The following is a 17,971-nucleotide window of genomic DNA, read 5'->3' as shown; positions in this document are numbered from 1 at the left end:
AATTGTAAAAGGAAAGGAAATTCTAGCCCTAAGAGGCAATGGAAAAATGACTGTGTAGAAAGGTGACTATGTAGGAATATGGAATGGTATGTATTATAGATTAAAAAATCAGAATATACAGTAGTGTTAACACTAAGTGAAATTATGTAATGTATTTATACATGTAAACAAAAACAAAAAATAAAATATTAAAATACATATATAAAGCAGAAAATAATAAAAATGTATTTTGATGATAATAAGATTTTTTTCTTTTTGAATATTTTTTTATTATATCATCTTTTCAAACAGTTATTTTAAAGTAGAAATAAGTATGAAAGCAGGAGAGATGGGAAGAAGGAAACAAAAGAGACTGGGATAGCTTAACCCTTCTAATAGGAGTGAGCAGTATTGATATAACATTTGAATGAAAGAAAACGCCATGCAGCAAAGCATTAATCCCCAAGATAAATATAGCCAAAACTGCATTTAGAATTTTGACATTTCTATACTATCATAAGTACTTAAACTTTGGATAACACCTTCTATTTCCTTCCCCATTTACGTACAAATAACTTATATATGTTACACCCAGTGTTTGGTGCTGGGGATGCCAGAAAACAAAAGTCTTCCCTCAGAGTAAACTTTGGGATAGGGGATAAGGATGTAAACCATTTTAGAATAAGGTGATGGGAACTGTGATGGATATACATTCAAAGTGCTACAGGAGTACTCAGGAGGGACAGTTGTTGTATCCTTTTTCCTCCCTTGGGGAGGTGACACCTGAACTGTGTATTGAAGGACCTGGGGAGGTTAACTAAGGAGACAGATAGGATTGTAACAACATAATGAAAACAGAGGAGGGGGTGAAAGGCCTTAGTGGAGAGTCATTGAATGATTTAGATGTGTTGTGTTCAGATTTGGGTTTTATTGTTCTGATCAGAGGGTAGAACCGTAAGGGTGCAAGACTAGAGGCAGGGAGAACAAACAGCAGGAAACCTTCAAAACTGAGTGAGAAATGAGAACTGAATAAATCATTAAGATGGAGTGGGCCGGATACTATAAAACTCTTAGAGGAAAACATAGGCAGAACACTCTTTGACATAAATCACAGCAAGATTTTCTCAATCCACTGCCTAGAGTAATGAAAATAAAAAGAACAATAAACAAATAGGACCTAATTAAACTTAAAAGCTTTTGCACAGCAAAGGAAATGATAAACAAAATGAAAAAACAACCCTTAGAATGGGAGAAAATATTTTCAAACAAAGCAACTGACAAGGGATTAATCTCCAAAATATACAAACAACACATGCAGCTCAATATCAAAAAAACAAACAACCCCATCATAAAGTGGGCAGAAGACCTAAATAGACGTTTCTCCAAAGAATACATACAAATGGCCAGAAAACATATGAAAAGATGCTCAACATCAGTAATTATTAGAGAAATGCAAATCAAAACTACAATGAGGTATCGCCTCACACCAGTCAGAATGGCCATCATCAAAAAAATCTACAAACAATAAATGCTGGAGAGGGTGTGGAGAAAAGGGAACCCTCCCACACTGTTGGTAGGAATGTAAATTGGTACAGCCACTATGGAGGTTCCTTAAAAAACTAAAAGGAGAGCTACCATATGACCCAGCAATCCCACTCCTGGGCATATATCTGGAGAAAATCATAATTTGAAAGGATGCATGCACCCCGATGTTCATTGCAGCACTATTTACAATAGCCAGGACATGGAAGCAACCTAAATTTCCATTGACAGAGGAATGGATAAAGAAGTTGTGGTACATATGTACATACAATGGAATATTACTCAGCCATGAAAGGAATGAAATAATGCCATTTGTAGAGACATGGATGGACCTAGAGATTGTCATACAGGGTGAAGTAAGTCAGAAAGAGAAAGATGAATATCATATAATATCACTTATACTGTATGTGGAATCTAGAAAAATGGTGCAGATGAACTTATTTGCAAAGCAAAAATAGAGTCGCAGATGTAAAAAACAAACTTAAGGTTACCAAAGGGGGAAGGGGGAGGGTGGGATGAATTGGGAGATGGGGATTGACATATATACGTGACTATATATAAAATAAATAACTAATGAGAACCTACTGTATAGCACAGGGAACTCTACTCAGTGCTCTGTGGTGACCTAAATGGGAAGGAAATCTAAAAAAGAGTGGATATATGTACATGTATAACTGATTCACTTTGTTGTACAGCAGAAACTAACACAACATTGTAAAGCAACTATACTCCAATAATAATTAAAAAGAAAAAAGATGGAGTGGGCTCAAGAAATATTTAAGATGTAAACTCTGTAGAACTTGGCAGTTCCTGTTTTCTACTACAGGTGATGTAAGACTGCTGGGAGAGGGGATACCTGGTTCAAGAAGGCGATCGCCTACCTGTAGTTTAGAAGCTAGTCTTATGTATATCTGCGTAGGCAAACTCAGTGTAATGTGTATGCATGAGATATGTAATATGTATGAATAAGATCGTTTTATTTTCCAAAGCATGGAGGTGCTATTATTCCAGATGCTCTCTTGGGCCTTTCAGGACTAAGAAATTTAAAGACATTAAGATTGTAAGATATGAAGGTGGGAGGTAGATGCAAGAGGGAGGAGATATGGGGATATATGTATATGTAATGTATAGCTGATTCACTTTGTTATAAAGCAGCAACTAACACACCATTGTAAAGCAATTATCCTCCAATAAAGATGTTAAAATAATAATAATAAAGAAAAATAAAATGAAAAAAAAAGATTGTAAGGTAATACTAGAATTCAAGAGGTTTGGGGGGGTTCACTCCAAAATTTATTTACTCCTATAAGTCTCATCTGCTTTTCATTATCCCTTACTATCTTTTTTTCATAAGATATTTTTAAGTTGCTAAGAGATAATGCCATATAAAAATAGTGTGTTTGATGTGATTTCTTGTTTCTCATGACATAGAATACTATGAGTTTTATGTTTTTTAGGGTGTTTTCAAGCCTATGGACCTAAATTGTGTCATCAAACTCCTCGAAGAGACTGGTAAAGTAAGCTTTGAGAGAAAATTTCTCTATTTCACTTAGAAACTGTGATTTCCCTGAAAGGTAACATGTATTCCCCTAAATATGTCTCATTTCTCTCCTTTTGTTGAAAACATTTCAAATAGTATATGTCTCATCTTGAAGAACTATTTAAATTTAGTATGAATATATTTAACCTGGTAGGGAGGCTGGAAAAGAATAGATTTGATTACATGGGATGGACAAATCCATGGTGGATATAAACAGAAGAAATCATAAGAGTAAAGAAAGACTGATCTAGCCTCTGTTCATAGCTTATTACCAAGTAGGATATGGGCACAAGGGTAGAAAAAGTGTATCATGATGTAGTACTTAAAAATTTCCTGATAAGAAATTAGGATATGTACATACTCATATCCAGTCATAAGTAATTTATTTTGAGAGAACTCTTATACAGAATGTAATGGAAATAAAGATACAAGACTCAAAATTGAAGTTTAGGCATTAGGAGAAAGGATAATAAATGCATATGCATACATGTTTATATGACACTCTCCTGATGTTACCCAAGAATTGACTGAATGCCTAAAAAGCCAGTATACACTATAAAATTACTACAGGATGAAGATTGCATACTTTCAGTAAGTGGGAAATGGGCTGACCATGGTATAGCAGATCAAAACAATGTCCTGTGATTAGCAGGTGCAAAAATTTAGTCATTGTTTTAACATTTTTTAGTCTCTACATTTTTACATAGAAAGAAGAAAAAAATACATTAAGAATAATGACTTTATAAGAATAATTTATCTTTTGTTGGCTATGATTATTGTGAAAGTTATTTTTAATTGTGAATATATCTGCAGTTTTTAAAAAAGGAAACCCAACTATGTAGAGCTCCTACTAGCTGTTAAATAAGGGTAGACAAAATATGTATGTGTGTGTGTGTATGTATATGTTCATACATATGTCTATATACACAGATACACACACACACACACACACACACACACACACACACACACATACGCCACAGTTTCTCACAAACAAGAAGGTTAAAAGAACAGAAATGGGGGCTTCCCTGGTGGCACAGTGGTTGAGAGTCCGACTGCCGATGCAGGGGACGTGGGTTCGTGCCCTGGTCCGGGAAGATCCCACATGCCTCGGAGCGGCTGGGCCCGTGAGCCATGGCCGCTGAGCCTGTGCGTCTGGAGCCTGCGCTCTGCAATGGGAGAGGCCACAACAGTGAGAGTCGAGGCCCGCGTACCACACACACACAAAAAAGTGATTCAGCCATGAAAATGCATCAGTATACAGAGTTTTGCTTTGCTTTGTTTTGTTTTAATTGGCTGAAGATGTTTAGTTTGAGCCATTACATTGGGTATATTTTAGAGGTTAAAAATACAATTTCTGGAGTCAGATTGTCAAATTTGACTTCTTACATCACCATTTATTAGCTGTGTGATTTGGGTAATTACGTAGTGTTTCAGCTTGAGTTTCATATTCCGGAAAAGAAGGATAATAAAAGTACCTCCTAATAGGGTTATTTTGAAGATTAATGAAATGATATGTATATACCTTGCCTAAATGGTACATGGCATAGAAAAATGCTCAACATACTTCAGTATTATTAATATTATTTCTGGAAACAATTAATGCTTTTATATTAACCTAGTTTTGATTCGCAATTTCTTATTCAAATATAAATGGTAGTTTATTTTTACCTTCACTGTTTTATGAAACATTTTTAATGCTTACATTATAATATAGTAATTTAAGAATTACTTGATAACATGTCTACTCTCTTTTTACACTAAGGAAAAATTTTAAAATCTCAACAGAATTAATAACACAAAAGAACTAAAATAGATAATTTGTTTTAGGATGATTTAGAAGAAAAACAACTTAAATCTGTCAAGAAAATGGTGCAGTGTTATCAGAATGGACTTGTATCCTTTACTTATATGTGTATGTTTTTTTGATTATCCTGAAATGGGAGAATTTTTATTAGAAAACGCATTAGCTTCCTATTGTTGCTGTAACAAATTACCAAAAACTTAGTGCCTTAAAACTACATAAATTTTTTGTTTTATAGTTCTGGAGGTCTCACTGGGCTAAAGGCAAGGTGTTGTTGGCAGGGCTGGTTCTTTCTGAAGGCTCTAGGGGAGAATCCATTTCCTTGCCTTTGCCAGCTTCTAGAGGCAGCCTGCATTCCTAGGCTTCCTGGGCCCTTCCTTGAAGTAGCATCACTCTCACCTCTACTTCTGTCATCATATCTCCTTCTCTGACCCTCTCCTGCCTCTCCTTTCCTTATAAGGACTCTGTGATTACATTGGGCCTACTTGTATAACCTCGGATAACTTTCCTATGTCAACGCTTTTAACTTAATCACATCTGAAAAGTCCCTTTGCCATGTAAGGAAGGTAACAGTCACAAGTTCTAGGGATTAGGACAGGCCATTATTCTGTTTACCACAGAAAATATCTAACATTTTGTGCTTTTTACAAAATTATATTTTTATCAGAGAATATAAATTTGAAGAAACAGTATAATGCAATATTAACTGTGCAGATAGTGTCAGTTTCTATAGACTCAGAGAGACAGTTTATGTAGTTAGCAGGGCCAAGTCAAAGTCTTGTTTCTACCAATTTACCTGAGTATTTGCACTGTTGATAAGCTTCTTAACTTTTCCACCCTTATAAAATAGGGATAACAGCCCCTCATAAGGTTGCTAGGAAGACTAGATGAGATAATGTATGAGCAACTTCTTGATAATCTGTAAAACATTCTATAAATATGTTATCCTCAATGAAGATACCACCCTGATCAGAATATGTAGAAACCAGTATGTCTCAAAACTATCTGTGATTAACAACCAGTTTGCTGTTGGGGGTTGTTTCTTTTTTTTTATCCTTTGCATATATATGCTATTGTAAAAATGCAATGAAATTGTCACAGGAAATTCACTTTCTGCAGTTATTTTTCCACAGACTGGTAACACACAATTCCAGAACTGGCATGGTCCACAGACCACACTTAACAGTAGTATTGATCTAACTAATCTCTAACAGTTGTCCAGTCTGGTCCCAAGAAGACAGCAGTCTCTAATATTATCTTGTTCCAAGATTTCAAAACGTCTTAAGCCTCCGATTCAGGGAAGTGGTGCCTTATAATTTTATCTCTTTTCTCACCTTATTTTAGCCTTGTTTTATATGGATTTGTTCAGCCAGTTACCTGAGGGCTTGTCGATATCAAGCATTGTTTACTGGTAGCCAAGAAAGTCTACTAGCAAGTGATTTCTTATCTTAACCCAATAACTCAACACCTCCCTTTTTTTTTCTTCTTCAGGCTAGAGAGTTGGTGGCAAATGACTGTTTCTGAATGCCTTTAGTAGGCTGGGTTTAGAGGTTATAATCACATAAAGCAAACATAAGTTAGTGAGGGATCATTTCTCTAGGAAGTTAACAGAGGTTTGTATTTCTAATACATCCAGCTCTCCTATCTTTTTCTAAGAATCTCCTAGAGACTAGAAGTGATCAGATTCAATCAAGAAGTGCAAGTCACAGCTACCATGTCCCCTTAACTGTATTAAAAAACAAAACAAAACAAAAAATGTGAAATTTGTTTATGTACCAACTGGGTTTTTTAAATAGGTAAAATAAAAGGTGCTTTTACCTGAAGATCTAGAGAGGGTACATTTTGCTTTCATAAACTAGTCTTAAATAAAATTTTCAACCAATTTAAACCTTAAAAACAGGAGCACACACCTGAGTAATGTTAATAAAATAACACATAAAAGTAATGTAGGTTTGGGTTGCTTATTCCCGAGCAATATATGTTTTGTATGTGGGTGGAGATTAAGGATATAATTGAGCCATTAAGTTAGTTTTGTTTTCAAAGTGTTATTACTCATTGCCAATAATAAGTTATTGTTCAACTGAATATGTGGTGTAGTAGTTGGTAGTCAAATTCTAAAGATGTGGTGAGAAGAGAAAAAAATATTTTGAATAAGAGGTTACTGATACAAAACTTAAATAATATTCCTTAAAAAAACATGGTTCTGTTTTCCTCTTTAGATTTCAAAATTGGTATAATTAAACCACATTTAACAAAATAGATGGAATTCTATAGACTTTTCTTGACAGAAGTGCTGTAAAGGATATTTTAATAAAAATCTTAATTTTATTTCTTAACTAAAAATATTAAAGCCCCTAAGGGATTTAGCACAGATATTTAAAATTCTGAATCTGTGTGCAGGAAAAATTAAAAAACAGCCCCATTTTATAGAACCTGCATGTAATATCCTAAAATTATGTGGGTAAGTTTTTTTTTTAACTTTGTTTTATATTAGCATGCAGTATTTTCTGTTTTATTTTGTCTTACAAAAATATTATGCATTATGGTATAGCAAAGTGATACAGAACTCAGGACACTTCACTTGATCACTTGATTCCAGCAGCTGGTATCTCAAAGGTAGTACCTTTTATTTTATTGTAGTCTGAGATTGCTGACTACAAGAGATTAAACTGTAAGTATATTCGAATGTTTTCTCATAATAAATTGCTCTCAAGTGAATGATAAATATGAGATAAAACAAAGAAATAATATTTTTAGAGAATCCTTGAGAAAATTTATGGACAATACTTAATAGTTTCTGCCTAGTTTTTTTCTATCTCTTTAAGAAATTTGACTCTCAAAGACATGAGAGTCAAAATGTTTTATTTGATCTTCCAAATTTGAATAAAGAATGATTTATCACCAAATTATTTTTGGCATATTTTTTTCAAAATGTAAATTAGAGGTCAGAATTATAAAATTTATATATTCCATCCTCTGTACTATTTTTTCTTCAACCATTTGGGGTAACTGGCCACATAGTGGCTAATCAAGATATATATTAAAATATATGTTTTTGGTTTTCAATATAATATGGTAGAGGAAATTTCTTAAACAAGGAATAAATTTTTCTGACAATTTAACCTTCTAAACTTTTCTACCAATTTACTTTTTAAATAGTGAGTTTCTTTTAATATATAAATAATAGTATTAGTAGGACTATGTATATGTGGTAGGTTTATCTCTCACTTTTAGATTTGGTAGCAATAATATTTGCAATTTTGTAACTAATTACATTTAAGATTTTGTTATCTGAATAGATGTTCAAAAAAAATTTATTGAATGCCCTTACCACACCTTACTTTTTAATAGAGACCATGAAAAATAAAGAAAGAAATTATTGCTCTGATGCTCTCAAGGAACTGTAATGTACTAACTGAAAATTATTTGTATATTGATGTGAGATAATATTATGTAAAACACTTTCAGATTTTGAGGCTATGCAAGTCTTAGAACACCAGATTTGCAAGCATTACTTTCAACATCAGTACTCCTACAGAGCTCCACCAAGAATTGGTTCTCTATGAAAGCTGTGACTGAATGTTTCATTGCATAATATGAGAAATCTTTTGAAATGCACTCTTCACTTTCCTTCATATTTCATAATTACATCATTTTTTTTTTCTTTTTACTTTCCTAATTTCTACTTTCATCGTGCATTTTTCCACACCACACCCTCACTTGATTCTCTTTTCAGGACATTTTTGGGAGATAAAAACATAGAAAATTAAAAAATAAAATCAAACCCTTCTGTTTTGGCCTCTAAGTAGTATGTTTCTCTCAGTGCATCAGAAGTATAATGCTTATTTTTTTTCATAACCTTTTTTTTTTTTTTTTTGCGGTATGCGGGCCTCTCACTGTTGTGGCCTCTCCCGTTGCGGAGCACAGGCTCCGGACGTGCAGCATGGCTCAGCGCATGGCTCAGCGCATGGCTCACGGGCCCAGCCGCTCCGCGGCATGTGGGATCCTCCCGGACCGGGGCACGAACCCGTGTCCCCTGCATCGGCAGGCGGACTCTCAACCGCTGTGCCACCAGGGAAGCCCTTCATAACCTTTTTGGTGGAAAACTATTCTGATGCTTTATTTTTTAGGTTGTTTCCTTTGGTAAAAAAGGAAAAAATTTGAGGACAAGAACAATTCGTTTTATAGTTCTTCACTTTAGAGATTCAACAATGAGCTGGATATCAAGTAATTAAGTTATTTATTTCAAATGAAAAATTCTAACAAACACCAGAAATGAACCTCTATGGTATTTATAAAATATTCCTTTTCATAACTTGCCCTTGAAATATCTTTTAATTCCAGTTGACCTATATACATCCACATGTGATAGTTCCAAGTGCTCTTTTTCAACTATTTGGTTAATTTTTCTTGAAAAACATGAATTTAAAGTCCTATATATAAGATATATTAAATATCTTTAAATAGGATACAAAGTTCAAATTTTGAACTCCTGAAATGCTGAAATAGTTTATATTTTTTGTTTAGGAAGTGACTTTTCTCTCTCCTCTAACACTTAGACTAATGACCTAGGTTCGAGTGCCCTATCTTTTATGATTTGTGAATAAATTATTTTCAGATAACTTTGGTTATATTAGCTGTGAAATGTAATTCTAATATAATTAATATTTGTTAAATTCTTTAGTGTCTCAAAAAGTATATTTGTTATTTCATGGATGGTAACTGATCCAATTAATAAGGAAAAAGTCACTGACTTTTAAGAACAAATAGACCATTGATCTATTAACTGGAGTTTCAAAAACTTCAGAAAAAGCCCTTGAACAGCCTTTAAGTTATAGGTGAGACTAGATCTGTAATTTGTATCAGATTTTCCAATGTCTTCCTAATTTTAATAGTACAGGTATAATCTAGTATTATTTTGCCCTCAGAGAGAAAGAAGATTCTTAAGTTTTTTATTTATGTACTGTTGCAATATGGCTTTCTTAACCCTTGCCTTGTATGTCCATGTCTCTTCATTTTTATAAACCTATTTTATTTTGTTTTATTTTATTTTATTTTGGTCAACTGGTTAGAAACACAGAAATATTTTTGGTAGTTGTTAATTCTCCAGGGCTAAAGAAACAGGATATTTATCCTCGTTTTAATCTTTAGAAAAGAAATTTTCTTCTACTTTGCAAATAATGCTTCAATTAAGGACTTCATTAAACATAACTCATATATTCTTCATTCTTATTGAAGCTTGCCATTTTTGAAAAAGAAAGTATCGGATGAAATAACATATGCTGAAGATACTGCTAATTCAATTGCACTTCAGGGTGAGTTGAGATGATAGGCCCTACTGACAAGAAGGAAATAGCTCTTGCACAAAGTTTCACTAAGGATACTTCTTCTCCAAATCTAGGCTCTTTTCTTGTTGGGAATTAACCACAGTGTGCTTGGTGACGTTGTTTGTATTATCTTCTACTCAGGTGTTTCATTATACCAACAGGATTTTTTGTTCCTTAATTTTAAGGACTGGCAGATACTTATTTGCACTTATTTGTCTTGATGTTATATATTTAGTTTGATGAAATGTTTGGTGACATTTTTTTTGTAAATCAGAAGTATGTGTTCCTCTCTTTCAGTAATCACAAAAATATGTTCATCTTTGAACTCTAATCATTGCTTGAACCTAACTGATTGCTGGAATTGTTAGCAATTCTAACAATTTAGCAAGGGCCAAATTGTTCATTAAATAATTTAAAGTCTTAAATAAAATCATAAAATGGTGGGATATTGGGAGCTTTAGTATAATATACATAACGATGCCTGTGTTTTTGTATACAAAAATATGAAAAATATTGTAAGCAGGTTTCATATTTGGGTTATTGCTCAGTTTTCTAGAGAAAGAAAATAATATTTTTTTAGAAATGAGATCAAACACTATAGCTCCTTGAATCAGCCCCTGAGACATAACAGCATGTTCCCAAAACAAATCCCACATTAAATTTATGCTTATTAATTTAGGTCTTTGTACAGGAGAAATAAAAGATACACAAATGGCCTAACAAATTAAAAATAAATATTTACTGAATAGTTATGTTCCCAGCATTATACTCCATACTGAAAGATGATAGAAACTAATATAAGTAAAAGGCATTTAAAATTTTTAACATAGACACTAACACTTTTATGTCTAAATAAATTTCATAATCTTCAACTGTAGATACTTTGGGAGGAATTATTATGGCCTAAAGTGGGTGAAGGTATCAAGGAAATTAGAATAAACATGGGGAGTTCAGTAAGATGACCTTAAGGAGCAGGAAGACTAGAAACTAATGGGAAACTTTAATTCTGTGAATCTCTCATCAGTGGAAATTTACAGTGAGAAGCCAACCTAGAAGAGGATATGATAGTATTAACAGATAAAAAGTGTAGGTTTAGTTGATAACATTTAAAAAATCTCTGTTGCCCTTATTATTTGTAAATATGCATTTGTATAATAAATACATGGAGCTTTTTTACTGTGTCAGTCTACTCTTTGCTGAATGCCTGCCTACAGAACATATTACTGTCTCATTTGAAGGCAGTATGAACTCTTAGCTTAAAATGAACTCCTTTCACTGATTACTTACCGTAAGTACTGCTGCTCTGTCTCTCATTTTTTTAATTGCTGGAACCATGAGTTTAAACTAAAATAATTGTAGTACAAAGTTTTGAACAAAGGCTATTCATTTTTAGTAACTTCCAGTTTCTACTATGTACTAGTAAATTATATTACTTTTTCTTCTAAATGATAGATATTTCTGAATTAAGAACAGGATTCTGGAAACATATGAAGGAAAAAGTTGGTACTCTGCCCTGAGATTATAAACAGGAAACTATGAGAGATGATCTAAACCTACAGGAACTAAAAGGGTGGTGAAGCAGACGAGAAACCTTAGAATTTCCCATAAACTTGAACGTTTGGATAGTTTTATTAGAAAAGTTTTGTTGTTCCTGTTGCCTAATTTTTTTCAAAACATAGTGAGTTTTCAACTTCAAAGGATGGGTCCAAAAAAATTAAGAGAATAATCTTGAACCTATCTGTTTTTTTAAGTGCTAGCTTTTGCTGATAGATTCTTCTCAAGCTAGGGTGAGCCTTTCCTACGTGCTCCCTCCTTCTGTCTGCTTGTTTCCCCACCCACTGGCTACCCCCAGAGATAAACATTATGCAAAGCCTAATGCAAAACACAAGTCTTCAAGGCACACCTAATTATCTCTTTCCCTCAGAGAATCCAAGCAGATCTGCTTCAGTCCTGAAGCTGATATTCCTGACTCCAGTTGTCCTCAGGCTCCCAGAGGACATTCTGGATCATTTCCAGAATCCTACTGATCATTTTCAGATTCTCTTAGGGATCATACTTGTAGGACTTCACCAGAGCAGATACAATCCAGTTTGAAATATAGACTGAAGCCAATTCAGAAGTAGTTTAAATATGACTGAAAAGGAATATTCCCTATCCTCCATCCCCACCACAATAACCTGAACATAAAACCTGCAGGGCAAAGACTGCCTAGAAACTCACTGCCTTCCAGTCTGTCAATAAACTGAGGGAGCAAAGCTCACTTGGAACTTCTCTAAGCAAAGGATGCATTATTAGAGGCAACAGATTACTGACTCTCTAGTTAGGGAGGAAAAGTCTCAGCCCTTTTCTCATACTAACGCATTTAATTCTCACAGCAATCTTTAAAGTGGTAACTATTGTTATACCATTTTATAGATGAGAAAACTAAAAGACACAAGTTTATACAGGTAGTAAGTGGCAGAGCCAGGATTTAATCTTAGACAATCTAGTTCTAGCATTTATGCTGCTAATTACCATTCTTTTCTTCCTGGGAAGGAGAGAATGAGTTGATTGAGGGGCCAAGTGTTACAACGATAGATATTCAGGGTGTTTTGTGCATGCATGCGCACGCACATGTGTGTGTGTGTGTATAAAATTACATGATCCAGTTTGAATCTCTGATGATATTTTTAATCATGTTACTAACACTGTATGCTTAAAACTGCAAATAAACTTATGGCACTGTTATTGAATAGCATTTGTTTATCTTTCTGGCAGGTGACTTAATGATAATACCAAGTTCTGAATTGAGGATACAAATTTGTAAGTGTATTATTGACTTTTATCATGCAGAACCACCAAAGCAGCATATTACAGGTAAAGTTTTCAATAGTCTTTCGGTAATAACTTATGTCTTTATAAAATAGAACAGTCTTTCTCATTTCTCTTTGAACTTGGAAAGACAGAGTGGGATCATAAATGCAACACATCGGGCTTCCCTGGTGATGCAGTGGTTAAGAATCCACCTGCCAATACAGGGGATATGGGTTCGAGCCCTGATCTGGAAAGATCCCAGATCTAGGCCACAACTACTGAGCCTGAGCTCTAGCGCTCATGCTCTGCAACAAGAGAAGCCAGGACAATGAGAAGCCCACGCACTGCAACGAAGAGTAGCCCCCGCTCACCACAACTAGAGAAAGCCCACGTGCAGCAGTGAAGACCCAACGCAGCCAAAAATAAAAATTAATTAATTTTTAAAAAATAAATAAATGCAACACATCAAAACAGTTCTTTTGGTAGTCTCAAACTCTTCAGTCATTTTAAACAAAAAAATTTATGTATTTTTTTCAACTTTAGATTTTTCTGATGCTAAATATAACAGAATTTTTAAAGTCATACCCAAGTTAGTTTAATTATAATTATTACTATTAATGTTATTTAATACTGTTGATAATATTATCATTTTCTAATATTTATAATTATTCATAATCTCTGTCCCACCCACCTAGATGTTAAATTCCTAATGCTAATAACATTCTCTACCATGTTTGGAAAAAGAGTTCTGCATGTTACAGCTAAGGGATCATAATATTTAATGATAAAATGAGTCACACTGAAATGGGTGGTATCAAGATAGAGGGCACTTGCAATGTAGAGGATATAATGTTACTTAGGACATACTTCCTACCTTCATAGTTTCTGTAATTCATAATCAATCTAGGAAAGGAGAGAAGATATAAAATACATTTTTAAGTTATATGTTCCTTTAAATGGGTGGCAATAAGACTGGTAGAAAAGAAAGCTAACTTATGAATAGGGAAAAATGGGAGGACATATGAAGTAGAGAAATGAGTAAAGAAATTATTAACTGTCAGATCTGAGCTATTGAGATAAACAGGAGAAAGTGTTTGGTAGATAGTAGACATTGGATACTAAAAGCAGAGACCAGAAATACAGGTTTGAAATTCACCCAAATAGAGGTGAAAATTGAAACCATCAGGGTGCTTGAGTTTTCCAGGAGATAAAGCATGTAAGCAGCAAGGGACCAAGAACAGCAACATGGAGAGTGCCCATATTGAGATCTGGGGAAAAACAAAACAAAACAAAAAGCAATCCAAAGAAACTGGCAATGAAGGAAGGTTCAGAGAGGAGGAGGAAAAGCTAAAGACTGCCATGTCTTGTGTGCCAGTGAATGAAATGTTTGATGAAGGAAGTAGTGGTCTCAGTGTCAAATACTGTAGAGGCTTCTGTAATTGAGGAATGAAAACGCCAACTGATGTGATATCTGAAAAGTTGTAGTTCATTTTTGGCAGATCTATTGCCATAAAGTGGTCAGGGCAGATACAGGACTAAAGAATGAGAGGATTGTGAGAACAGAGGCAGTGAATGCAGACTTATACATTAAAATCAGATGGAGAAGAAAAAGAAGGAAGATGGAGAACAATTCAACTGGTAGCAAAATCAAAGATATTTGGTTTTGTTATTATTTATAATTTTTAGGATAGGGAAAAATGAAGTTTTCCCCTATAGGCAGAGGAATAAGAAGCTAGTACGTGGAAAATTGGAGGGTGGAATTCCCAAAGAAGGCATGAGAGGATGGAATTAAGAGCACAAGTTTAGGGTTAACCTAGGCAATATATACACAGTCTTTTTAAAATAGAAAGAAAGGGAGACAAATGATATATAAGATATGACAGAGGAGTTAAGGTGCAGAGAAGTGAGGTTGATCTTAATTTGACCAGGCTCTGAAAATTGGGAATCTTAGGCAATGCTCTCACTAGCTGTCACACAGTTGGTTTCAGGTGATGGGCATGGCAGGATAGCTGGGACCACAGCTGAAAAGTCCTCAGTAGAGCAATAGTAAGAGACATAGCCCTGGAGACAGGAATCAGGTCCATGAGCCTTAATATTACTATATCCTTCTGTAGAAATGTAAACTCAATATATAAAGATACAGTAAGTATAAAGTACATTTTGGTTGGTCCATGCATATGACAGGCTATTATGCAAATAAAATTACTATTTGGGAAAATATAGAATGAGAAAAGGCTTACAATAAAATCTTTAGTGGCTGCAGTTGAATGTAAAATTCTGCATATAGTATATTGTTAAAGTTATATGCATACATTAAAAATATCAGTAAGAAATATACCAGATTTACAATAATCTGTAACATAGTAGCTGCTTAATAGATCAAAAAAAACAAAAGAAATACACCAGAATGTTAAGGTTGTTCTCTCTGGATGGTGAAATTCTGCAACTTGTGGTTTTCTCTTTATATTTTTTAAATGCCTAAAGTGAGTAGCTAGGGCCTTACCATAGAGAACCCATCACAGGAGTGGACAGGGCCTTGTCCAGGGCTAAAGATCAAATTCAGAAAGACAAGACAAACTGACAGACATCTCAGAACTATGGCAAAGTTAAAGAATCTAGTTGGTCTCAAAAGTCAAGAAGTCAGGGAGGTAGATAAGTATATCACTAAGAGAGAAAATAGCTGCGTCTCACGTGAGCAGGTACCCTCTGCTGTGTATTTAATCTCTCTAGTTGAGTGTAGTTGGTCAGGTACCTGTGCAGCTGTATCAAAGGAGAGGTGGTGTTTCTCACAGGCTCTACAGCAGAAGGAAATTATTATAAGACATGTCGCCAAGAATCAAACTTCCCTAAGATACCATTTTCACTAGCATTTATCAGAATAGCATTATATTTTCACCTCTTATTTCATCACCAAATTACGTACTTATGGTCCCTTGAAAGCACTAAAGTAATGTATTGACTTGAATAGTGAAAACATTTAGTATTTGTAATCATGCCACTTTCCTTCATGGAAAGGTATATCTAGAGAAAAGAAATATTGTTCTTTTTTAGAATTTAAGATACGCCTCCAACTCTGCAGTCCTATTTCAAATGCTACACCAGGGATCAGCAAACTATGGACCCCAGGCCAAAATTGGTCCTCTGTAAATAAACTTTTATTGGAACACGGCCATGCCCACTTATTTTTGTATGGTTTATGCCTGCTTTCATGCTATGGTAGCAGAGTTGAGTATTTGAGAGAGAAATCTTATAACCTGCAAAGCCTAAAATACTGATACCTGGCCTTTTATAGAAGTTTGCCAATCCCTGTGCTATACCATTTTAACATGCCATAAACTTTTTTAAAGTTTCTGTTATTGCTGTTGTTTAATGTTTACTCATTCTTTTGTTTAATGTAGATGATTACTATGTGAAATAACTGTACATATTTATTCACTAATTGTTGTTAGGTTACCAGCAGGCTAGTTCATCATATAAGATTAAAATGGCTGAAGTTGGAGGATTGGCAAAAACAATGGTCCAGTCATTGGTGTTGTTTGAAAATCAACTTGTTGAGAAACTTTGGGTACTTAAAACTCTACAACATCTCTCAGCTTCTGGTTTGTATATTATTGTACATATTTGAACACTTCATTCTCAGCTATTTTTGTTTTTATCTAGTAATGTCAAGGCTGTACAGCATAAATAATTTTAAAATTTATTTTCAGAAGTTAATTGTACTTTAATGGTGAAAGCACAAGCAGCCAGTGGAATCTGTGCTCACCTCAATGACCCAGATCCCTCTGGACAGCTTCTATTTCGTTCATCCGAAATACTTTGGAACTTATTGGAAAAATCTTCAAAAGAAGAAATCATACAACAGCTTAGTAACTTGGAATGTTTGCTGTAAGTATATGTGGTTAGATAGGAATTTTTAACCTTAAAACGATAGCCAGTGACATAACTAAATTTTTTTTTTTAATTTATGTTCAATTAGGCTTTTGATTCATGTAATGGCTATGTTTCAGGACATTTTTTTTGTACCATGGTATAAATGCATCTGCACAATAACAAGTCTTTTTTTTTTTTCTATGTGGAAGGCTTTTAAAGTAGCTTGTTAACAAAACTAAATTATGTCCTTGAGTATGTATAAAGTAAAATTAGATATTTAAAAGAACTATTTCATTTGTTCATTTAGTAAACCTATTTTTGAGTACTTACTGTCTTCCAGATACTACAGTAAGCATTAGTAATAAAATATGAGTGAGCCTTTGAGTTACTTATTCATATATTCATCAAATAATTATTGTCTGCTCTGTGCCAAGTTCAGTACTAGGCTGTGGAAATACAACTGAAAACAATACAGAAATGGTCTCTGCTTTCACAGCACTTGCATTATGTTAAGAGAGAGAGACAAGTAAATAGGCAACTAAAAGAGAGCATACTAAATGTTATGAAAGAGATTACTGCAAGGTCCTTCACGTTCTCCTGAAGATGGTAGATCAGCACAGTTTTGTTTGCAAGCAACTGAACCCCCAACCCAACTGATATAAACCGAATAGGAAATTTTATGGGCTCATGTAACTACAAAGTCAAGGATAAAACTGGTTTCATGTGCAGCTGTATTCAAGGCTCAGCAAATATCAGGACTTGGGCCCTCTTCATCCCTCTGCACTATTTTCCACTGTGTTGGCTTTAGTCTCAAGATCCATATGGTAAGACCTACGAGGTCTAGCTTCACATAATCACAACCCCAAACCAAGCAGAAGATAAGACTTGCTATTCCAAAAGCTCAAATAAAATCCTTATAATTGAGTCCCTGTTGACCCTTAGTGGTCTGGTGTTGGCCATATGCCCATTTCAGAGTGAGTTACAGTGACAGAAAGAAGGAATGCTCTAACTCGCTTCCTTTTAGTTGAAGGCAGCTTTACAAGACCAAAAGTGGGTAAAGAGTGAATGCCTAAATAAACATAAGGGTACTATTATCACAAGAAGGGCAAGTGGCTC

The 17,971-nt window shown here is 34.3% G+C and overlaps 1 protein-coding gene across 4 annotated transcripts in view; it reads left to right on the top strand.

Moving 5' to 3' along the window:
- Positions 1–17,971, top strand: part of CFAP69 (cilia and flagella associated protein 69) — a gene marked incomplete at its 5' end in the record, with an annotated part of 69,111 nt that overhangs the window by 13,797 nt on the left and 37,343 nt on the right. For 2 of the 4 annotated variants that reach the window (XM_082846667.1, XM_082846668.1), the window contains 7 exons: positions 2,979–3,038; positions 4,892–4,957; positions 7,217–7,326; positions 10,104–10,180; positions 12,950–13,048; positions 16,435–16,584; positions 16,693–16,870. In XM_082846667.1, the coding sequence (XP_082702793.1) occupies positions 2,979–3,038; positions 4,892–4,957; positions 7,217–7,326; positions 10,104–10,180; positions 12,950–13,048; positions 16,435–16,584; positions 16,693–16,870 (740 nt within the window). Of the gene's footprint in view, positions 1–2,978; positions 3,039–4,891; positions 4,977–7,216; positions 7,327–10,103; positions 10,181–12,949; positions 13,049–16,434; positions 16,585–16,692; positions 16,871–17,971 lie in introns of those variants that run through there. The other 2 variants (XM_082846669.1, XM_082846670.1) reach the window with 2 other exon arrangements.

Source organism: Leucopleurus acutus, assembly GCF_964270905.1.
Source record: "Leucopleurus acutus genome assembly, chromosome: 9".
NCBI lineage: Eukaryota > Metazoa > Chordata > Mammalia > Artiodactyla > Delphinidae > Leucopleurus > Leucopleurus acutus.
The sequence above is the reverse complement of the archived record's forward strand: the minus strand, read 5'-3'. Positions and strand labels throughout refer to the sequence as shown.